The sequence below is a fragment of the Callionymus lyra genome, chromosome 16 (genome assembly GCF_982586985.1).
Source record: "Callionymus lyra chromosome 16, fCalLyr1.hap1.1, whole genome shotgun sequence".
Classification (NCBI taxonomy): Eukaryota; Metazoa; Chordata; class Actinopteri; order Syngnathiformes; family Callionymidae; genus Callionymus; species Callionymus lyra.
The window spans coordinates 3,399,453-3,418,267 of record NC_141833.1 but is presented as its reverse complement, the minus strand read 5'-3'; the positions used below and the strand labels follow the sequence as shown (position 1 = coordinate 3,418,267).

General features: G+C 37.6%; 1 protein-coding gene across 7 annotated transcripts in view; it reads right to left on the bottom strand.

Annotated features, from left to right (window-relative positions):
- Positions 1-18,815, bottom strand: part of astn1 (astrotactin 1) — a 267,228-nt gene that overhangs the window by 131,802 nt on the left and 116,611 nt on the right. For all 7 annotated transcript variants that reach the window (XM_087811062.1, XM_087811065.1, XM_087811063.1 and 4 more), the window contains one exon: positions 598-702. In XM_087811062.1, coding sequence (XP_087667188.1) covers positions 598-702 — 105 coding nt within the window. The remainder of the gene's footprint in view (positions 1-597; positions 703-18,815) is intronic.

Below are 18,815 nucleotides of genomic sequence, written 5' to 3'. Positions count from 1 at the left end.
GCGGAACCTGACTTATTGTTGACGGCCTGCCGCTTTGACCGGCTGGGAGGAAGGATGGGGGGATAGATAGATGGATAAGGAGAGGAGTGAGGGAAATTATAGTGAGAAAAAAAAGGAGAGTGTAGGAGAGTCCATGGAGGTGCTGGGGTGCAGGAGTGGTACATGTGTCTCACTCTCACTGTCAGAGGTTCACATTAGCAGAAGCAACATTCCCGAGTGGAATGGAATTTTAAATTTGAAACCGGCAGTGGTTAACTTTCCAAATTACATCTTTGTTTCTGACACAATGTTCTTAAATTATTTGGGAGGGAAGCTGTTTTTTTTTTTGTTTTAATTTGATTTAAATTATAAATCCAAAGCTGCTCAAAGCAGAGGTGAAAATACTACACAAATGATGAAATAACTTTCTCCTTATACTATTTATTTTACTGCAAATTTAAATCTGTAATTTTGTATTCAACCCTGGTTGCATCATCTCGATTAAAGCCCATTGGATATCTAGCTGTGGAGTCTACGTGAACTCTGCCCTGCATAAACAAACAATTAGTATCCACTAATGATAGGTTTAATCACCAGCAGCAGCTTGCAGACATTTACCTTGAGACAGGACCCATTGATTGAGTTTGACGTGGTAGAGAACAGAGCGGAGACTCCAGTGCTGAACGAGGGGGTAGCCAGACACTTCACTGTAGTTCACCATGCCTGTAATTACAGAGTGGGAAATAAAGTACATAGTTATTACAGATGATCAGCAGGCGCTTCTGTAGAGATCTTTGACTGGAAAAACTTCAGATGCCAAATCACCTGATTAACCTTTAAGCAAAATTTAAAATTAGAAATGCAGAAAAAACTAAACGACTGAGGATCAGAGTTGCAATCATAACAGGCCTTTTTATATACAATTAAAGAACATATACATTATGGGTGTCGGCAAATAGGATTTATTTTTTCTACACTTGTAGTCGAAGCTTCCGGCCGTTATGCATCCCAGGGGTTGCCAATGTTTTTTGAACCATGGACAGGTATTATTCAAACAGTCTTTCAGAAAACAGTTAAATAAATAGTAGAGAGTTTGTGTTTTGAGCTAGAATATTGTGTGTGTCAAGAGCCACAAACTAATTTTATCTTGGAAAAAAAAATCCCTTATTTTTTTCAAGCAAAACACATTTCAGACAGTACAAATAGTTGTTTCTGTCCGTGCAGCCCGGTAACAAATGCCTCACAGACTGGTAACCAGTTATAGATGTATTAAAACTCTAATTACCCATCACAAATCATAGCCTTTTTATAAAAAGTCCATAACTGTTAAAAGAAGATGTTTTCGATCAATGCGTATGTGTGTGAAGTTGTTAATTTCCCATCTTGCAGGAAGACATCTTGAATATTTGAGACGATAACCACCAACATTGGATACCCTAATTGCCCTAATTTATGCAAATCAAATACGTCGGTTGTTTTTCTCTTTGCACACCCTGGAGATTCATTCCAAGAAACTTATCAACATGCAAATTCTTCAGATAGTAATTTTTATTTTGCGCAGCTGGAACATTTGCCAATTAAAAGCAGATTGCTGTCAACAGTTTATATCAACAGCAGCTAATGAACATAAATGTTGCAAACTGACAGGGAAACCAAACCCGCTCACCACATTTTTCGTCTCCTCACAGGAAGAGAAAGTGCTTTCTGTGAAATAATGTGATGAACTCAAAATGACATAAACGCTTGATAGAGGAGGCAGCCGGGGGTGATGTCTCTGCAGACTTTTTTTTTTGCAAAATTGGATTCTTCAGATGCTCTTTCCCTGAAGAAAGTACAGTACGTATAGTTCCTTAAATAAAATATGTTGAGAACTATTTGATTTATTCATATTACAGACAATACATTTCCTTATAACAATCACTTTGATGTATGAACAGAGTTGATCCTTTGGCTATTCATTGGTATTTATTTTCTGTTTGACCTCTCAGTCTTTCTGTTGAAAGGTTAGTGAAAGTAAATTGTCAAGAATTCACAATCAACCCCCCCTTACAGCTCTTACTTGAGCTTCCTGGTTCCAGTCCGTGGTGTCAGATTGTCCTTGCTTTCATCTGGTAAAGTTGCTCATCTCTCATCTGATTTTAATTCTCCAAGCACTACTCCTTTATGAGTTTACTCATCTGCAGTACGCTGTGTTGACAGCTATGTATTTTTATTTCTGTCTGATTGTTCCTTCACATCATCTTTATACCCGTATCTGTAATCTAACAATATTTATTTAGGAAATTGCTTTGTAAAACAGAATACATCAAAATTTCATTTATATTCGTTGTTATCAATTCTCAGAAACCCAAAGACCAGTGAAGATCGATCATCTCTCCTCTATGTCCCCATTAGGTCTCACCTATGGACCTGGCTACCGTTTGCCATACCATAAACCTACAATCAGTCGTTGTGAAGTACTTCTAAAATTGGTTATAAAATTGAGATAGTTATTTTTCAGGGTTTGCACTGACTCTGGGTATCTGAGTATACATGCATCTGATTTGATCCAATCTTTAGGTAACACTAGCTTGGTTAACAGTGGTTGTAGCATTTCAAAAAACCTTCGCACTGGTTTGGCTTTCTGTACTTAATCACATATTGAGGTAGGTAAGGTAGGGCTAAGGGTCTTGCCCAAGGACCCACACAGGAAGTTGTTTTCCCGTAGTTCTAGAATACATCTTCTGATGCACCTGAACACAACCACTATGATGTAACCAGGGGTGTTTTGTCATGTCTTTAACCCTTGTGTTACAAATATTTTTCTGGTATCCCTTGCTACACATTTGTTTTAAGGGCCTACATTTGACCTTGACCCATATAAAACACAAGGGTGAAACAACCTTAGTATCACATGAAGCTGTCAATGGACGCCTCAGGAATGGACTGTATCATTGTGTATCATTTAAGGAGTTGGAAAAAAAAACAAACCATAATGCTTCAGAACCACTATTACAGTCCGAGGTTCGGCCAGATGGTTAGAACCTGAGACCAAGACAAGACCAATACTGTTGGTAATAACCCAGTTAGCCATTTAAATGTATACTCTCATTGATGAATGACAAACAACTTGGAAACAGAAACATTTTATTTTGTGAGTGTAAATACTATGTGACAAACTCAAAAGAAAATACAATTCTGTGAGTCAAGTTCACAGAGAGACAGCCTCATCTTATTTTGACAAATAGTTCCAAATAACTGATATTCATTCTTTAAATGGATTTTGTCTTATTCACTACCTCTCCTCGGCTCTCCGTCTTCTCATTTTGACAAACGATCCAGACTACTAATGGTGTTCCTCCGCTGACGAATGGGTAGCATTTTTGAACAGAAAGTCCAAGGGCGATAAATACGAACTTAAGTACATGTAAATAAAGCAGGGTGACACATATAAAGGCAGTCGCAGCCTCTATCGTGCAGCGCCGTCGCTGCACACTTGCACGAGCTAAAGGACCAATTTGCTTCCTTTCTGCAGATCAATTATAGATACAGCTTGACAAATACAAAGACAATTATTGAGCCGAGGTTCATTTATGCCACCTTGCTTCCTCATTTGCGTAAAGATCTCATTCCCAATGCTTTCAGTGAAGCACAGCAGTCACTATAAGTGAAATTCAGGATCATACCTTTAACATTAGCATCACTTATATCGGGGCGGTAAACAGAAAGGCACGGTATTAATCATCACATCTCCCTTAGCAACTGACAAGCGTGTCCTAGTGGAGCACTGGGATTACAGCCATACATCATTGCGACCGCAGCTGCCGTGTTCACAAGCCAAAGTAAGAGGAATCAAAAATATCAGTTAAATGCGAGGCACATGACACATTTAGAAATTACATATACAGAGGGCATACACATTTGTGTATTTATTAGAATATATTTGATTTAAGATGAAATCTGATGAAGGTGAGAAAAGACGTTATTAGTGCTATTTATCTGAAATCAGGTTAATAACTAGATGTTGAAGTCTTCCTCTCCAAGATGCAGTAAGTCCCTCATCATATCCATGTTTTGAACTTATTTCTTTATAAATTTCTCCTACGATTTTGGCGAACAGTATGTTACAGGAGCGGAGTACATTATGACGTTATTATGGGCTTTACTGCTCCTCTAACCAGCTGTAATCACACCCTGCTTTGTTTATACAACGAGTTCCTTTGAGGTGGGATTGATCACGAACCTTGTTGCTTGACCAATCACAGCACAGTGGGTGTGGTTAAACAAGATTTCATCTCCAGGAAAAACAACGTGATTTCAGTGAGCAGGGCTTAAGCACATTTTCTCAAGTAAATATTATACTTATAAAATAAGAGATTCAAAAGTTTAGAGACACTTAAATCATTAGCATTAGTTTCCCTTTGAAAGGTTAAAGAACAGGTACATTTACCATTTTATTTCTTTTGAAATTAAGGCATGAACAGATGAAAATGTAATTTGTAGTTGTTTTTTTTAAATCCCATCTGTAAATACAGATCAAATAAAGGGAAAAGAGAATATAATTATTTCCTTTTTCCGATTATCTTGACCCGGAAGTCGTAGATGAGGTACCTTCTCAGTCAAGAGTGTGTATAAAGTAACTGATACTAGATGTTGTCCTAAGAGGGAAGTACAGGGAACAGCAAGTGTATCTCAGATAAACAGAATCTCAATTATATTTTTTTCTAAGCCCACCATGTGATGTCAATTCACACGTTTATTTCTCACTTTAACACAGAGCATAGATTTTAGGCTGGTAGTGATGCTTATATTTGAATTAAATCCATCGTCCAACTTGTAATGATTTGTTGATGAGAGGCAGAGAACCTGTAGATGTGTGGGAGGGTTCAAGGACTGGAAACGGAAGAAAAACAACATATTTCTCTATTAAGCCATTTTATTCATATGCATTTGTATCGATCTAAAAAAAAAATGTAGTTGCTGCCTATTGAGTAAAGTTCAGGTACTGGAAAACAAAGAACGAAAGCATAAAACAGGTAAAAGACAACACTGTTTTTCAAAGCTGTGTTTTGATTCATAATCAAATGTAAATTGGTTGAAACTTACATGGATCATATTTTCTTCTTTTTATCTCATGATAAACAAGATTTTCTACTTTATTGCCACCCTTTTTGCAATAACAGGGGCTGGCTAATATTTTAAAACAATAAATACAAATATTAGACCACATTTACATCTGAGTATATTTCAGAGCAAATTCATCGGCAAAAAAAGCAATGAAAGAATTTCCAGAGGCATGATCTTATAATATTTAGTGATGAACAAAACCTACATAAAAGAGAAAACTGGTTGCTCAATATATGTAGTCCAGATACCTACATTTCTGCTTGGAAAAGCACTGAAGCATTTGTAGTGCTATGACAATGTAAAGCCAGACAAGGGTGCTTTAGAAAGGATACATTTGGAGAAGGCCTGATACTACCTTTGAACTTGATGAATAAGCCTCTAAATGTGATGTTCCTGCATTGTCCTCACCTTCAGCTACATCCATTTATCCCCTCTTATGGGAAATGGCTTCCTAGGAACGATAGATATATTATAAGGGACTGAAAGAACACACTGCTACATCACCCACTCGTCCTCATGGTCCCCGCCTCCCTTAGTGAAAATGAATAACAAGCCGAAAACATACAGCAGCCCAGCATATTCTTCTTCCTTCTGAAAGGCCTTGTCTCCCTTTTAGCCCTGGGGTGCTCTGCTCTCATTGTCTGACACAATGATTAATTTGAGTGAACTTCACTTTGAAAACATTCCCAAGTTTGCTGTCTAAGCACTCGCTGGCAAAGGGTTGCCTACAAGCAGTTGAATGGAACAAATATTCTAAACCTTCCGGCTTTGGTAAGGAGGTGTAATGCCGAGATCGATACGGATGTTTTTGAAAGTTTCAGCAAGGCCTGCCTGCATCCGGTCACATGTTAACCAACAAAACATTTGTTTTTTGGTCATGTGATGATGCCATGTTTAGTGACAGTGATGACTGACAAGATTTTGGATCTATAACTTTCACTATTCAAACAGAGTAAGAATAGAGTAAGTGTGTATTTAAAGGTTTTAATGGCAGAAATGACAATATATATATACATATATATATGTATATATACATGTGCTCCCGGATAATACTACAGTAACTCACAGAGTAATACTGCGGTCACTCACGCTGCGGCTTCCTAGTTTACCGGCATTTTAACAAATTTTTGAGCGCTGTCTATGATATAAAATCGATTAGAATTCAGTAAGTAAAACATAACATGTAATTTTTGAGAAAATACAATGAATTTAAATTGTTCCAATGCGGTGAAGTAATTCCCATGATTTTTCTGTTACGTTGGCTATTCAATTTATAGCTATTTGAAGTGGGTCTATAGGAGAACATCATTTTTTTGTATTGTAACTATTAAAAGAGGTTTGCTGTAATGGGATTAGGTCAGTGTGTTTGAAATTCAGGATCCTACCTTTAACATTAGCTTTACATAGAGACTTGATACAGAACAAACGCAACAAAAAGATGACATATCGACCATCATATAATGTTAATATGACCGTTGCTTTGGTTACATGTGTAGAAAACATTGTTGATGTTGACATGCCTATTAGCCATATTAGTGTCATAGCAATACTGCCACAATTCTGTCACCATCTCTAATCACTGTAGATACATATTTAACACAGTGTTTAACTGTGTAATTGAACTCAAGAAGAACTAAGTAACCTTAGTATTTATGATGAATGATGGCTGGGAACATATAGTATATATTAGTATTTAGTATTTAATTAATCCTGGTCCTCAATTTCAGAGCCCACTAGATGGCACTATTTGCTGTATAATTTAAGGCATTTTAATCACACATTTCTTTTAGAAAAGAGTAACATTTATTGCATTTGGTTAATTCATTGCCAAATCTCTTTCTGTGCTCAGTGAAACGCTATTTGGACTAATGAAGGCCATGACAAATGTTTTGGAGAAAAATATTCAAAAAAGTGAATGAATTAAAACAGAAAAATAACTTCACTCAAACAGTTTTCTGACACTGCTCTTAATTCAACAGTCTCAGAAGTAAAAAGATTAGTGGCCTTGACTTTGAAACCGAATGATGTCAATCCATGTAAAATGTTGATTGTCTCATCTTGAATCTTGAAATTAAAAGACATTTTAACTTTGTAGTGGTTTTCAGTAATCGACTGAACACAGGAGCAAAATCATTTTTACATGCAAGTTTTCTAGCATGTCATAGTGATTATATGTTGAAGAATATAGGTTTCTCAATGCAGTGATGTTTTGGTGCTGAGAAAAAAACAAGGTTAGCACAAAGTGATTCCTCCTCGTTCCCTAAATCGTTTGTTAAACCTGGCATGTGGGATCCTGCAAGCCTTCGAAAAAATAGTTTTTATGACTCAGCTCCAAATGGCTGTTAGTCTAGTGGTGTATGAGAAGAAAAGGAATAAATAAAATATCCACTCAGCTCAGGAATAAAATGAATCCTGTTTGGTCACAACCTCTTGCTCATGCAAATGCAGATTAAACATACAACAGTTCTACGTGTACTTGGTCTTTGAGTGATGGTGTAGTTAAACATGAACTTATTAAATATGAAGTACGTCATATCACACATTATTAGCTGTTACATTACTTGGAGGACAAAACATGTTAGAAGCTTAAACAGATGGCACTTAAACCTGGAGAGGAAGGCTGTGAAACATGTGCTGCAATATCACCCCAAGAATATCTGGACAGAAATAGAACTAATTAAACCTGCACGAAATGGATGATGTAGAACGCGGTAACTGATAAATACACTGGTTGCAACATTTTGAAGATAATTGAAAGTGGACTCAATAGAAATTGAGTGAATCGGGGGTTTCTGAGAAGAGATATGTTGTACGGAAGAGTCACCTACGAAGTTAAGTCAGGGAATAAAAGAGAAAGCAACTGTCGGGTTCTTGTCATGCCCAGTGTTGCACTGCCAAGGAAACATCGCATGACTGCCGCCGCCGCCGCCGCACTGCTAATCCTCTTTCTAACACGCTGGCTCCTTAATGAAAAGACTTTGTGAGACATGAATAAATAAAGATAGGATCTTCCATTAAAAATGTAATTGGTGCATTAATGGTCATGTTCAGTTCCAAGCATGTTAAAGAAGGTTGAGCAAACTCATAAGTGCAAGCGTTCAGGTGTCCACATCAGCCACCTTAAATAATTCAAACTAGACATTTAAGGTACAAGAACTGCCTAAGGCTGAGGCAACTCACTGTGTTCTTAAAAATAATAGTTTTCTGCTTTTCTTTTTTGACTTCTGTCCATCATGGGAAGGTCGCTCGTTTGTAGTCATTTGATGACCATAGAGTAATACAACCACAAAAAGTATCTTTGAAAGGAAGCACTTCCAATGTTCCTGATTTCTTCATTGACCCAAAGGTCTCTGTGGCAGTGAATTCTCGGAGCAGCAACAACTGCATCTTGTTAGAAAAACGTCCCCTGTATGCTCTGGGACGCATTCTCAATTATGAGAGTTCACAGGTTGTTTCTGGTCTCAATGTCTCTGACGACCCCACCAGGTTGATCAGTGCCCAATTTGTGTCCCAGAATAAGCCGATGGATCTCTGCGGCCTCAGAGACATGTTGAATGGCTTTCTTCTTGGCGGCCCCTGTTTGAGTTATTTCCGCGCCAAGGCTCCACAGCCTACTTCTATGTGCTTGTAGAACTTCCTGCAGCCCCTAATAGTTCTTGGTACTTGGCTTGTTTCTTCTCTTTGGCTTCCTCTATGCACTCTTCCCAGTGCAACTTTATTTCCAGCATGATCAGATGTTTAAACGTTTGATCCTTTTCAGATCAGAATTTGTGGTCACCAAAGAGAACTCAATCAATAAATGTTACTTATTGTTTATTCAAATCAGGTTTTTTTTTTTTACATAGAATTATGATAGAACAATTTGTGAAATAGTTACATGATTTAAAATAAATACAGAACTACCTTTATTAGTGTAGAATGTAGCTTTTTCTCTTGTGTTTCTGATTGTCAATAAATAAACAAATATTTTAAATAAAATACCATAAAAAAGAATCCCAGAGTGGAGCCTATTATCTAAAGTAAATGTTTATAAATGTTGTAGTTTTCATTTGCAGTTGCGAAAAACTAAATAGGGGAAATTAATTCCATTGAGTGGTTGTTGTGGTAATGAAGTACAATGTGTAATTACAGTCTAGCTATTTCCTTGCTGTTCTGGGGCGGAGATAAAGTGAAGGGGTCCCCAGAGATAATCAGTGAAAAATGACTCACACTAAAGGAAGAAAATGAAGGAACAACACCCTTGGCCTCAATCAGGGAATGTCTGCTAAAGGTCTTAATTTTAATGTTGTTTACTTAAAACCATGAAGCTGTTGTATTTGTCAGGGGAAATCCCGAGACTTTGCTGAATATTCGGTGTATTTTATGCTGTTATCTTAGACCTTGTTTTCTTGCAACGCAAATGCAAATTGTTTTATTTTTGACTGATTGAAAAATTCACTAAAAAAACTCAATGTTCTCTTGTGTTTCTGTGGGTTATTTTTGTGCACTTAAGATTCCTGACACACAACAAAAACCAAGACAAATTGGCAACTCTAAATTGTTTGAGTGGTCGCCTTGCACTATGTGCCCCGTGATGGAAAGTGACCGGGTGTACCTTTTCTCTTGGCAAATGTAGGTAGGATTGTCTGAACACTCTGTGATCATGAAACACAGCAAATAGGCAGCAGAAAATACTCCCATAGAAGAAGAGACGGGATGTTGGAGAGTACTTTTCCATGTAAAGTTTTATATAACTTCATCATTCAATAATAAAATACAGAACCTGCCTAGAGAAAAACATTCCTGTGTCAACACAGACAGCTTTCTATTCAGCCTCCCATTCAACTTGAAACAGATAATCACCTCGGTAATGACACGTTCAATTCTCAGAACGCACTGCTCAATTCGAAAGGACAGAGTCAGACAGGAGTTACACAATCGCGTTCGCCTCAAAATAAAAACGTGATTTCCTCCGAGGAAAGCGGCGACCATTGTTACACCTCCAATTACACTGCACTGGGAATGTAAATTGAGTTCTCTTGTTAACATTTATGACTCTTTCCTATTGGGAAGCAATGTGGAGAATATTAGCACAGGGTGTACTGAGGGTTGGCTCAGAGAGCAGAGCAAAGTACAACCAAAAACACAACTATTCTGAATGTGGACCCTCAGTTCGAAGTCATTATTTTATAGTCGTTTCTCTAAGGAAGATTCATAGGAATGAGCCCAGGTACTAAAGTAATCTTATGCCTCATAGAACCCCATTAACTAGTCTGGACCAGGCTCCATTTCACTCTCGGATAAGTCTACCAATGAATGATTTAGTGAGGAAGAGAGAAGGAAAGAAGAAGTGAGCAGCTAGAAGGGTAGAAAAGGAGAAGTTTTCCTGTCAGACCTTCAATCTGTAGGGATTTTTAAATGTGACATTCATGTTTTCCAAATCTTTTAGGACATTTCCAAAGATCAGTCTAGATTTGAAAGAACACGTATGTCCTTTTGGATTTCCCCAAAGCTGTTTGTCTAGCTAATGGCAGTCTTTTTTATAAGACTTCAACTAAATGGGGATTTGTTGTGATGGGCTAATGAAGCGTCACAAAGCAGTGTCATACTTTTTGAAGATCAGATGATGGTACAACTGGCTAAAAAAGGGAGGTTTTATTAAAACAGTTGCAGAGACTGAAGAGTGCAACCAGTAAAATTGAGGTCAATGCTTCCTAAAGCACTTACTAGTGATTTAGTTATGTCTTGTGGAATACTAAAGCCTCAGTAGGGCTAATTTAAGTATTGTGGAGCATTATAGTCATACACACAGGCTACTCTTACTTAAAAAAAATACTTTAAATTAATGTAAAAAGAAAACACATTGACAGTTTGATAAGTTAATTATCCAAAAGTATTATAATTATATCAGCAAACAATTTAAACATAATAATTCTAAATCTGTTTTAGTGGTTCAGTAACTAACCCTTAGGTTATCTCAGGGTCAAGGTGACCTGAAGGCCCGGAAACAAATGTGTTTGAAGTATCCCTTGTGTTGTCTCTGGGTCAAGATGAATGATTTCCACCACTGCATTTGTATTTCTGGAAGCCAGTGAAGGTCATTCACCTTTAAGGGGTGTTAAAAACTTCCTGTAGTTTTAATGACTGTAAGAAATAGCTGCTCTTTTCATGATACTTGTTTAGATCAACACATTATTTAAAGTATATACTTTATTGAGTATTGCTTTGATTGTTTAAGCGCTTTGTGACCCTGGTCTGGAAAAGTGCTATACAAATAAAAATTACTAACTTACTTACTTACTAACTTAAATAACATCTAATGTCAGTAATACTGATACTGGACAAGACAATCTATTGTATTGAAAAACAGGTCAATCATTAACCCATTTTAGCTCTCATGAAGATGGTGTTTCCATAGACATATGTTGGATTCCAAAAGAAGGCCAGTGTGTGCAAAAGTGAGGAAAATTGAACAATATAAAACTAGAACGACGTGTTTAAAAGAAAAAAAAAAGTGTCTTAACATACTGGGTTTCTTGTTATCAGCAACACTTAAACACTTGATAATTATGTCGGCAGATGTTGCTTGTGACAACTCAAGGTGACACAGATTTAATTCCCGCCACAGCCAAATGAAAAGCTGAGGGGACAGAGGGGTGCCAGCTATCAAATATATAATGCAAAAAAAAAAAAAAAAGGTTGAGCAGATACCTCTGTGCTCGTTCAGTCACAAGGCCATATGCCTCACTTTTAATTATGAGGGACTCAGGGAGAAAGGGACTCTGGGCTGAACTATGAATCACTGCCATTCTGCCCGCCTCTGAAGCGCCATTCCTCCAGTTTAAACACTGCCCACACAAGACCAGCTCTCTATAAATAAGCCGTGTCCTGATGTGTGTGTTAAATAGCTGACAGCACAGCTTGATTCTAGACACACATGTCTCCTCGCTCAATTAGATCTAAAAATAAGGGAAGCCTCTAAGATAACTCCTAATTGCTATAGGCTAACATGTACACCAGTCATTATACCATCTTACACGGTGTGTGGATAGATCTGTTCGACTAATTCTTAGTTTCATCCCATTAGGGAAACATGAACAGTTATTAGAACATCTGCAGAGACTTGGAAGTGAATTTCCATATTTTTAGGTTAAAAATCTTAGCAATATACAACCTGAAAAAAAGGTTGGTTGACAGATCGACCTCAGAGAAAATTATTTTCCAGACAAATATTTTGACATTGGCCCAAAGTTACAAAAGCCAATGCCATCATCTTATGATATCTCACTTAAAAAGCACTTTATATGCTTTTTAACACACAAAACGATCAACACTATTTCACACATTCACGCACACATTCACACACTGATGGGAGTAGGCTGCTACGCTTTGCGCCAGCTTAAGCATTTGGTACTATCAGCATTTGAACCTGCAACTTCACAGGCCAAACCCAACCACTCCACGGTTTAAGGTATTTTGCCTAAGTGTCTCTGAGAGTATTTTAGGAAAATAAATTGATGACAAAACTCACCAGAACACCAGTACTACACCGGTACTGATAGAACAAACATTTTGGTCATAAAGCATCAGGGTATTGTCTATGATGAGTTTATGCTCTATGTGAAATATCCCCTATGCTCAAACGTCACTGTTTATTGTGGTGGAAAGAAAAGTTTATTTTCTTTCAGAACGCTGTGACCCTTCTTGAAGGACTTTCAAATGCCTCAAACACACAACATCTGACGCCCTCTAATCAATACCCGTCCCTCGTCTATTGCTCCTTTCAATTGATTTATTTTATGTTAATAATTCACTCAATGCATTTGGTGTGACCCCAAGAGTCATGGCAAGACAATTTCACCTAGTTTGTCTGACGACTTATAATTATTGTTAAAAAAAAAGTTGTATAATTGAAAAAAAGAAAAAGAAAACAAGTTATTTCACTGCTTGAATAAAAACAAACAAAAGCAGTTCATAACAAGTAAATACAAAGAGTGTCCATCCCTTTATGACTACAGTCTACCGACTCCCAGCAGGAAAACAAACCTACATGAAAGAGTCCAAATCATTCGATTTCACTTGCATGGCCTTCATACTCACCAGATCTAAATCTCATGGAGCTACGTTGGGATGTGGTGAAACAGGAGATTCACATCTTGGATGTGCCGCCAAATAATCTGCGGCAACTGTGTGACGCTATCATGTCAACACGAAATGGAATCTCTGAGGAATGTTGAAGACTTTGAACGAGATTCTAACAAGGTGTGTCTGGTAAAGTGGTCGGTTAAGCTCACAAAACAACCGTAATTATTGAATAATTATTTAGACAGGGAAGTGAAAAATAGTATTAAAAAATGTATGTATTGACTTCAAAACGATCAAAATATGACAGAGAACAATGTAACAGATGAACAACAAGCTGGGTTGTTCCTGACATGTTCTGCAGGTGACAACAGCGCAGTTGGAGTTTTTCACTTCGGTTCCACGCTGTGACTGCTCCTCCTCTGGATTAATTATCTCATCCACTGTTGTCAGCTAATTAACTGGAGTTTCAGTCATGGAACTAATGAATGAGGTTCATTTGTGTGAAATGAATTCAAAAACACCACCCTTACATCTAGTTTACGGAACAAAATGTTTTGTTTTTTTTAAACAATGAACTAGTTATTGCTGCTACCAGTTTAGAAACACACAGTGAAAAAAAGATGTAACAATAATGTGCGATTCTTTGATGACTTTAATGTAGAAAAGACAATGACAGGGAATAATAATTCCTGTCAAAGGAATCACACCATTTTAAAACATCTCTGATGTGTCCCTAAATTCTTTTCATGCATCCGTTTTTGTTTGTTTATAGTCATTTGATGCATCACATCTTGTGTATTTTTCCTCTAATTAACATCTATTGTTAGTTTGAGCCAACTGTGGGGTAGGTGGTTGTACATTTTCATGCCTTTTTTTTCTTGCATAGCTGTAGCTGAACACAAATAAATCACCATTTTAAATTAAAACTAGTGTTTTTTTTTAAATAGTTTGATGTTAGTTTTAGATATAACACACACACATCATATTTATTCTCATGCAAATGCAACTTGCTCGCCCTCCATTTAATTCCTGGCATTGTTTTTCCATTTAGTGAGTACACGGCTCTAAATGAGATATATGAATGTTATTATTTGGTTGTGGTGATCAACACCCGATTGGGTCGTAAATCTAAAAGCCGGACACACACTTTGAAGCATCAACACATTGTGCCGCTCACCGTGTTCCTCTCTTATTATTTTGAATGTTTATTTCTTTGAGAGTAAAAGACCTCAGGGCGGGGTAACCACTTCTCTCCTGATAAAACTAGCATGTTGGAATCTTCCATTCTAACTTCCTCGTCTCACCAGTTGGAACTCAAGAAGCCACTTAGGTGACAAGTTCAGCGTCTACGGAAAACTCTTCATAAAGTTCAATCAGGAAGACTTCTGTGTTTCCTCTTCATGACTCTTTCTCTTAGCTTTCTCTCCATGCATTCTTTTCATTACTCCGACTGCCAACAGGTGCTACATCCAATCGACAAACACAGCTCGTCCGTAGACCAATAGTCAAGCTTGAACGTGTCATCTGCTGCAACACATCCCTCCACCTCCCCATGAACCTCCTGTTTTCATGATTCAAACCGTCTAGACTGTTACTCGGCTCCCACTGATCTAAAAACTTTGTCCCGCTCTCCTCCTGTTCTCTTTCCTTTTCTATCCTTCCGTCCCAGCTGGTGTCAGCAGAGTCTGGTTCTGTTTGAGGTTTCTGCCTCAGAGGCAGTTTTCCGTTGCCACTGTCCCTCTTGTGATTCCCTGAGACCTGTTTATCTTATATTAGTGCTGGTTACAATAACTTTTAGTTTACTCATAATGACTAAAAAAGTATAACCAATACGCAGCAAACTTACCACCACCAGTGTCAAAACGGCAGCAGGCAGGAATATAAAATGCGCACATCAACCTGTGTGTATAAGTCTCTCCTGATTGAAATCCCAGCTGCCTCGCTTCAGCGTTTAATACAACGCACATCACCTAATGCACTCAAATTCACGTCCGTCTTTCTTCTCTCGTCCATACCGTCTCGACATGGACTTAACATGTTAACCACTCGCTCAATGATTTGGTGTGAACATCCCATAACACCAAGGATGTTAACAGGGCAAAGGATGTACTGACTCTACTTCCTGAGGGAGAGAGAAGAACCACTACTAGTCTATATTTTCAAATTCGATTTACTATAACGCTGTCTGTTGAACAGAGAATAGACTGAAAATCATTTAACGGGGAAATATTTAAAATTATATCAGGAAAAAAGCAGCACAGTGTAGTGTTCACAGGTGACCAATATAGTTTCAAATGCCACTTAAATCAGCAGGATACGGCTACTTTATGAGAAATGGCTGTGGAGGCTCTTGAGTTTGTGGTGGAGAGTAGGTCACTCAATAAACTGCTTTCACTCATGAACAACCAGAATCACCCACTCTCGACAAGCAAGGGGTAGCTTTAAAGGATTAGTGTGCGAAAAAGCTGCAGACACCAAAGACAGGTTGCCACTCCATTCAGCAAATGATCATTTCCCAAGATTTGTACAGTAATATTTCCTCACTGAATCAAACAGAACGGGTGATGTTTGGCTTAAGATCCATGTCAATAAATCACATTAAATCCAATACAGTCAGAGAAAAAAAGGATTAGAAATAAATTATAATGTGGATGGATTAAACGGCTAGCAATTCAGATTTATTTTTTTCTTCCCAGATCCACAAATAAATGCTGAATCTGTCTGTTTGCTGATCCCCTTATTCGACCCTGACCTGGGTTCATTCAACTAAAATCATGCAGTTCCCGGATTCACTTTAGGGAAAATATTTTTGCACGAAGCCTTCATGGGTCATGTCTGCTTTGAACTTTAATTGGCTTTTGCACTTGGAAAAAAAACCCAGCAGCCTTGAGGGCGAAGAGTGGAGCATTTTAGAAACACAAGAATAATAAACTAGTATGATTGTTGAAGCTATGTGGTCTTAAAAAACATAATGTGAATCATTTCCTTATAATCTGTCCATTATATTTGAAAAACTATGATAAGTAGTGGTGATATTATGAAAACACTAGAAATATTATGCATAATGAATGATTAATTAAATGTTAATAATAATAATAATAATAATAATAATAATAATATAATTTCTGTAGTAGTATTTTCAATAAGTTATAGAAGTTTAAGCCAAACAACTTTTTAAGCTTTCAATACTATAAGAAACACCCACTCAAATGTATTTTAATATTTGGTATTTTCAATTGTTTTTGTTGTTCTTTGAACCTGCATTGCAGAGAAAAGTCAAAGAAAGATATAGCCAAGGCTTACAACAAAATGTATGAGGGATGGAATTTCAAAGAAGGAGATAAATATTTATTCAGTATAGCCAGGCAGAGAGAGGAATGAAAAAGCTTTGCATCAAGTTAAGTTGATCAAGAAGAAGGTTGATGTGTTATTCAGTGAAGAGACCAAGAAAGATGAAAGATGAGAGATGTCAATGAACTTTCTGACCTTCAATGCCAAGACAGAGCAAATCTAAAGAGTTCATCTGGAGGATGTTCGGTGGCACATGTTCGGGGCTAATGTTTGATGCTAAATAACTTTTATACTCTAATGTGTTAAGGTTAGGTCAGGTTAAGGTTTAATAACAAACTTCAATTTGACTTTAAACTGGATTCTGAATCAGGTTTTGTTATTTTGATCCAGATAAGTGTTCAAAACAGTCAGTAGGTGTGAGAGGTAAGCTTCAATGCCCGAACAGCCAATCCTGGAATCCAGACATTGGAAAATCAAGTTGCAGTCTCTCTTCTCTCTCCCGGCTAGAATCTCGTTCTGCTCAATGCTCTGCTTGATATAAAGAACTGCCTCGCCACTGTCACTTATTTAGGTTCACTGGGACCTGTTTTTGGCTTCGCTTATATATTTTATTTAAGCTGTCTTGTCTCGAGAAACTTTTTGTAGTATTTTTCCCTTTAAATCAAAAATTAAAATGTAAAAAAGTGAATTCATTAATTTTCTGCTATTATTCCTTTATGGGCGTTGCGGGAGGGGGGCATCCCAGCTTCTTCGGGCAAGAGGCGGGGGACACCCTGAACAGGATACTGTCGTAGGGCACGCTAAGACATAAAACCATTCACAAACACAAACTCATTCCTACGGACAATTTCCCACAGTTCCCAATCAACTAAATGTTTTTGGACTGTGGGAGGAAACCGGAGTGCCCGGAGTAAACCCACGCAACACAGGGAGAACATACAAACTCCACACAGAAAGGGCATAAGCTCCCTCCCTCCTGCAAACTTCTTGCTTTGATGACGGTCGTGTTAACATTGCACCATCATGCACCCAATTTGAAACGTTTTAGAACTTCAATCCAGTTGAAAACAGTTAGTGAAAACTGTTTAATTATTTGGAAGATTAGAAATGCCGGAAATGGCCGATGAGGGTGATCTGATATAAAACAGCAATAGTAAGATAAAAGCATCAAAGGGCAGTAGTGAGACATGAATGTGTAGAATATTTGGAAACAAAGTTATGGAGGCCAGATTCTTGTGATAGAAAACTGATTTAAAAGTGTTGTCTTATCATGCAGCAGGTGGCACATCCACCAGTTTGTTAATACCTTTATAGACTTGCCTTCAAAAATAAATTCCTAAGAGAGCGAGTTCCTTTCTGACAATGTTTGATCAATAATAAATCAATGCAGGGAAACCAAAAACCATACAAACATACGAAAGGCTCTTACAGGGGTCACAGCAGCCACACAATACCCACGACTTTCTCTCTGAACAGCTTTTATCAGCCCTAAATCCCATAATAACCCTGTCACTGTCACTCAGTCCTTACACCCATTCTTACACAGCGATGAGCCTCGGCTGTTGGCTTGCATAAGACTTTGCTCCCAAATGTGTCCAAGTGATGAATAAATGATCGTCCCTGCATGTTTTCAAAGTAAATACATGCTGAATAATTGCTGCGCCTCAGTGCCCCGTGCAGTCGCCCCCGCTCACACACGCGCCTCTGCTGCATCACGTCTCAACCACTTGATCTCAGCCCTGTTGTCTCAGAGATTTGTGTTAGAAACTATTTGTGGGACCCTGAAGCTAAAAACCGTCTCCTGCTGCCACCAATTATATCAAGGCCTTATCAAATATAGATTAGGTGTCAGCCCAGCTTGATATGTTCAATGGAGATCCAGATGTAGTCGGGCACAAGATTAAACGTCCTCAGACATGTAAAAAAAAACATTTCACAGGTGATTAATATTCCACTCTTTGCATTTCATTTAAAAAATGCAGTTAAGACCATTAAGCATATATTATTTAACGCAGTAATTACATTTAGAGCTGCCATTTAACATCTGATTGCAACCTTTCGGGATAAATGTCAAGATGATGTGTCCGATGCTATGCATTTTAGAGTTTTGGGAATCATTCTGTCCTTATCTATATTCACATAGTGAGACTTTCAAAGGACGATTTCAATCTTATAATTAAAATTTGACGATTATTCTTGCTTCAGAGTCTTGCTTAGAATTCCTTGCCATAACAAACATGTTACGCTCCTAACAAAAGAAAGTTGCTTTTGAGATCCCTTCAGAAACTCAACTCGCTTGTACTGTATTTATGTTCAATGCAAAGTAAGTAAATACATGCATTATCAATCATAACATCAAAAGTTGAAGTTTCTTT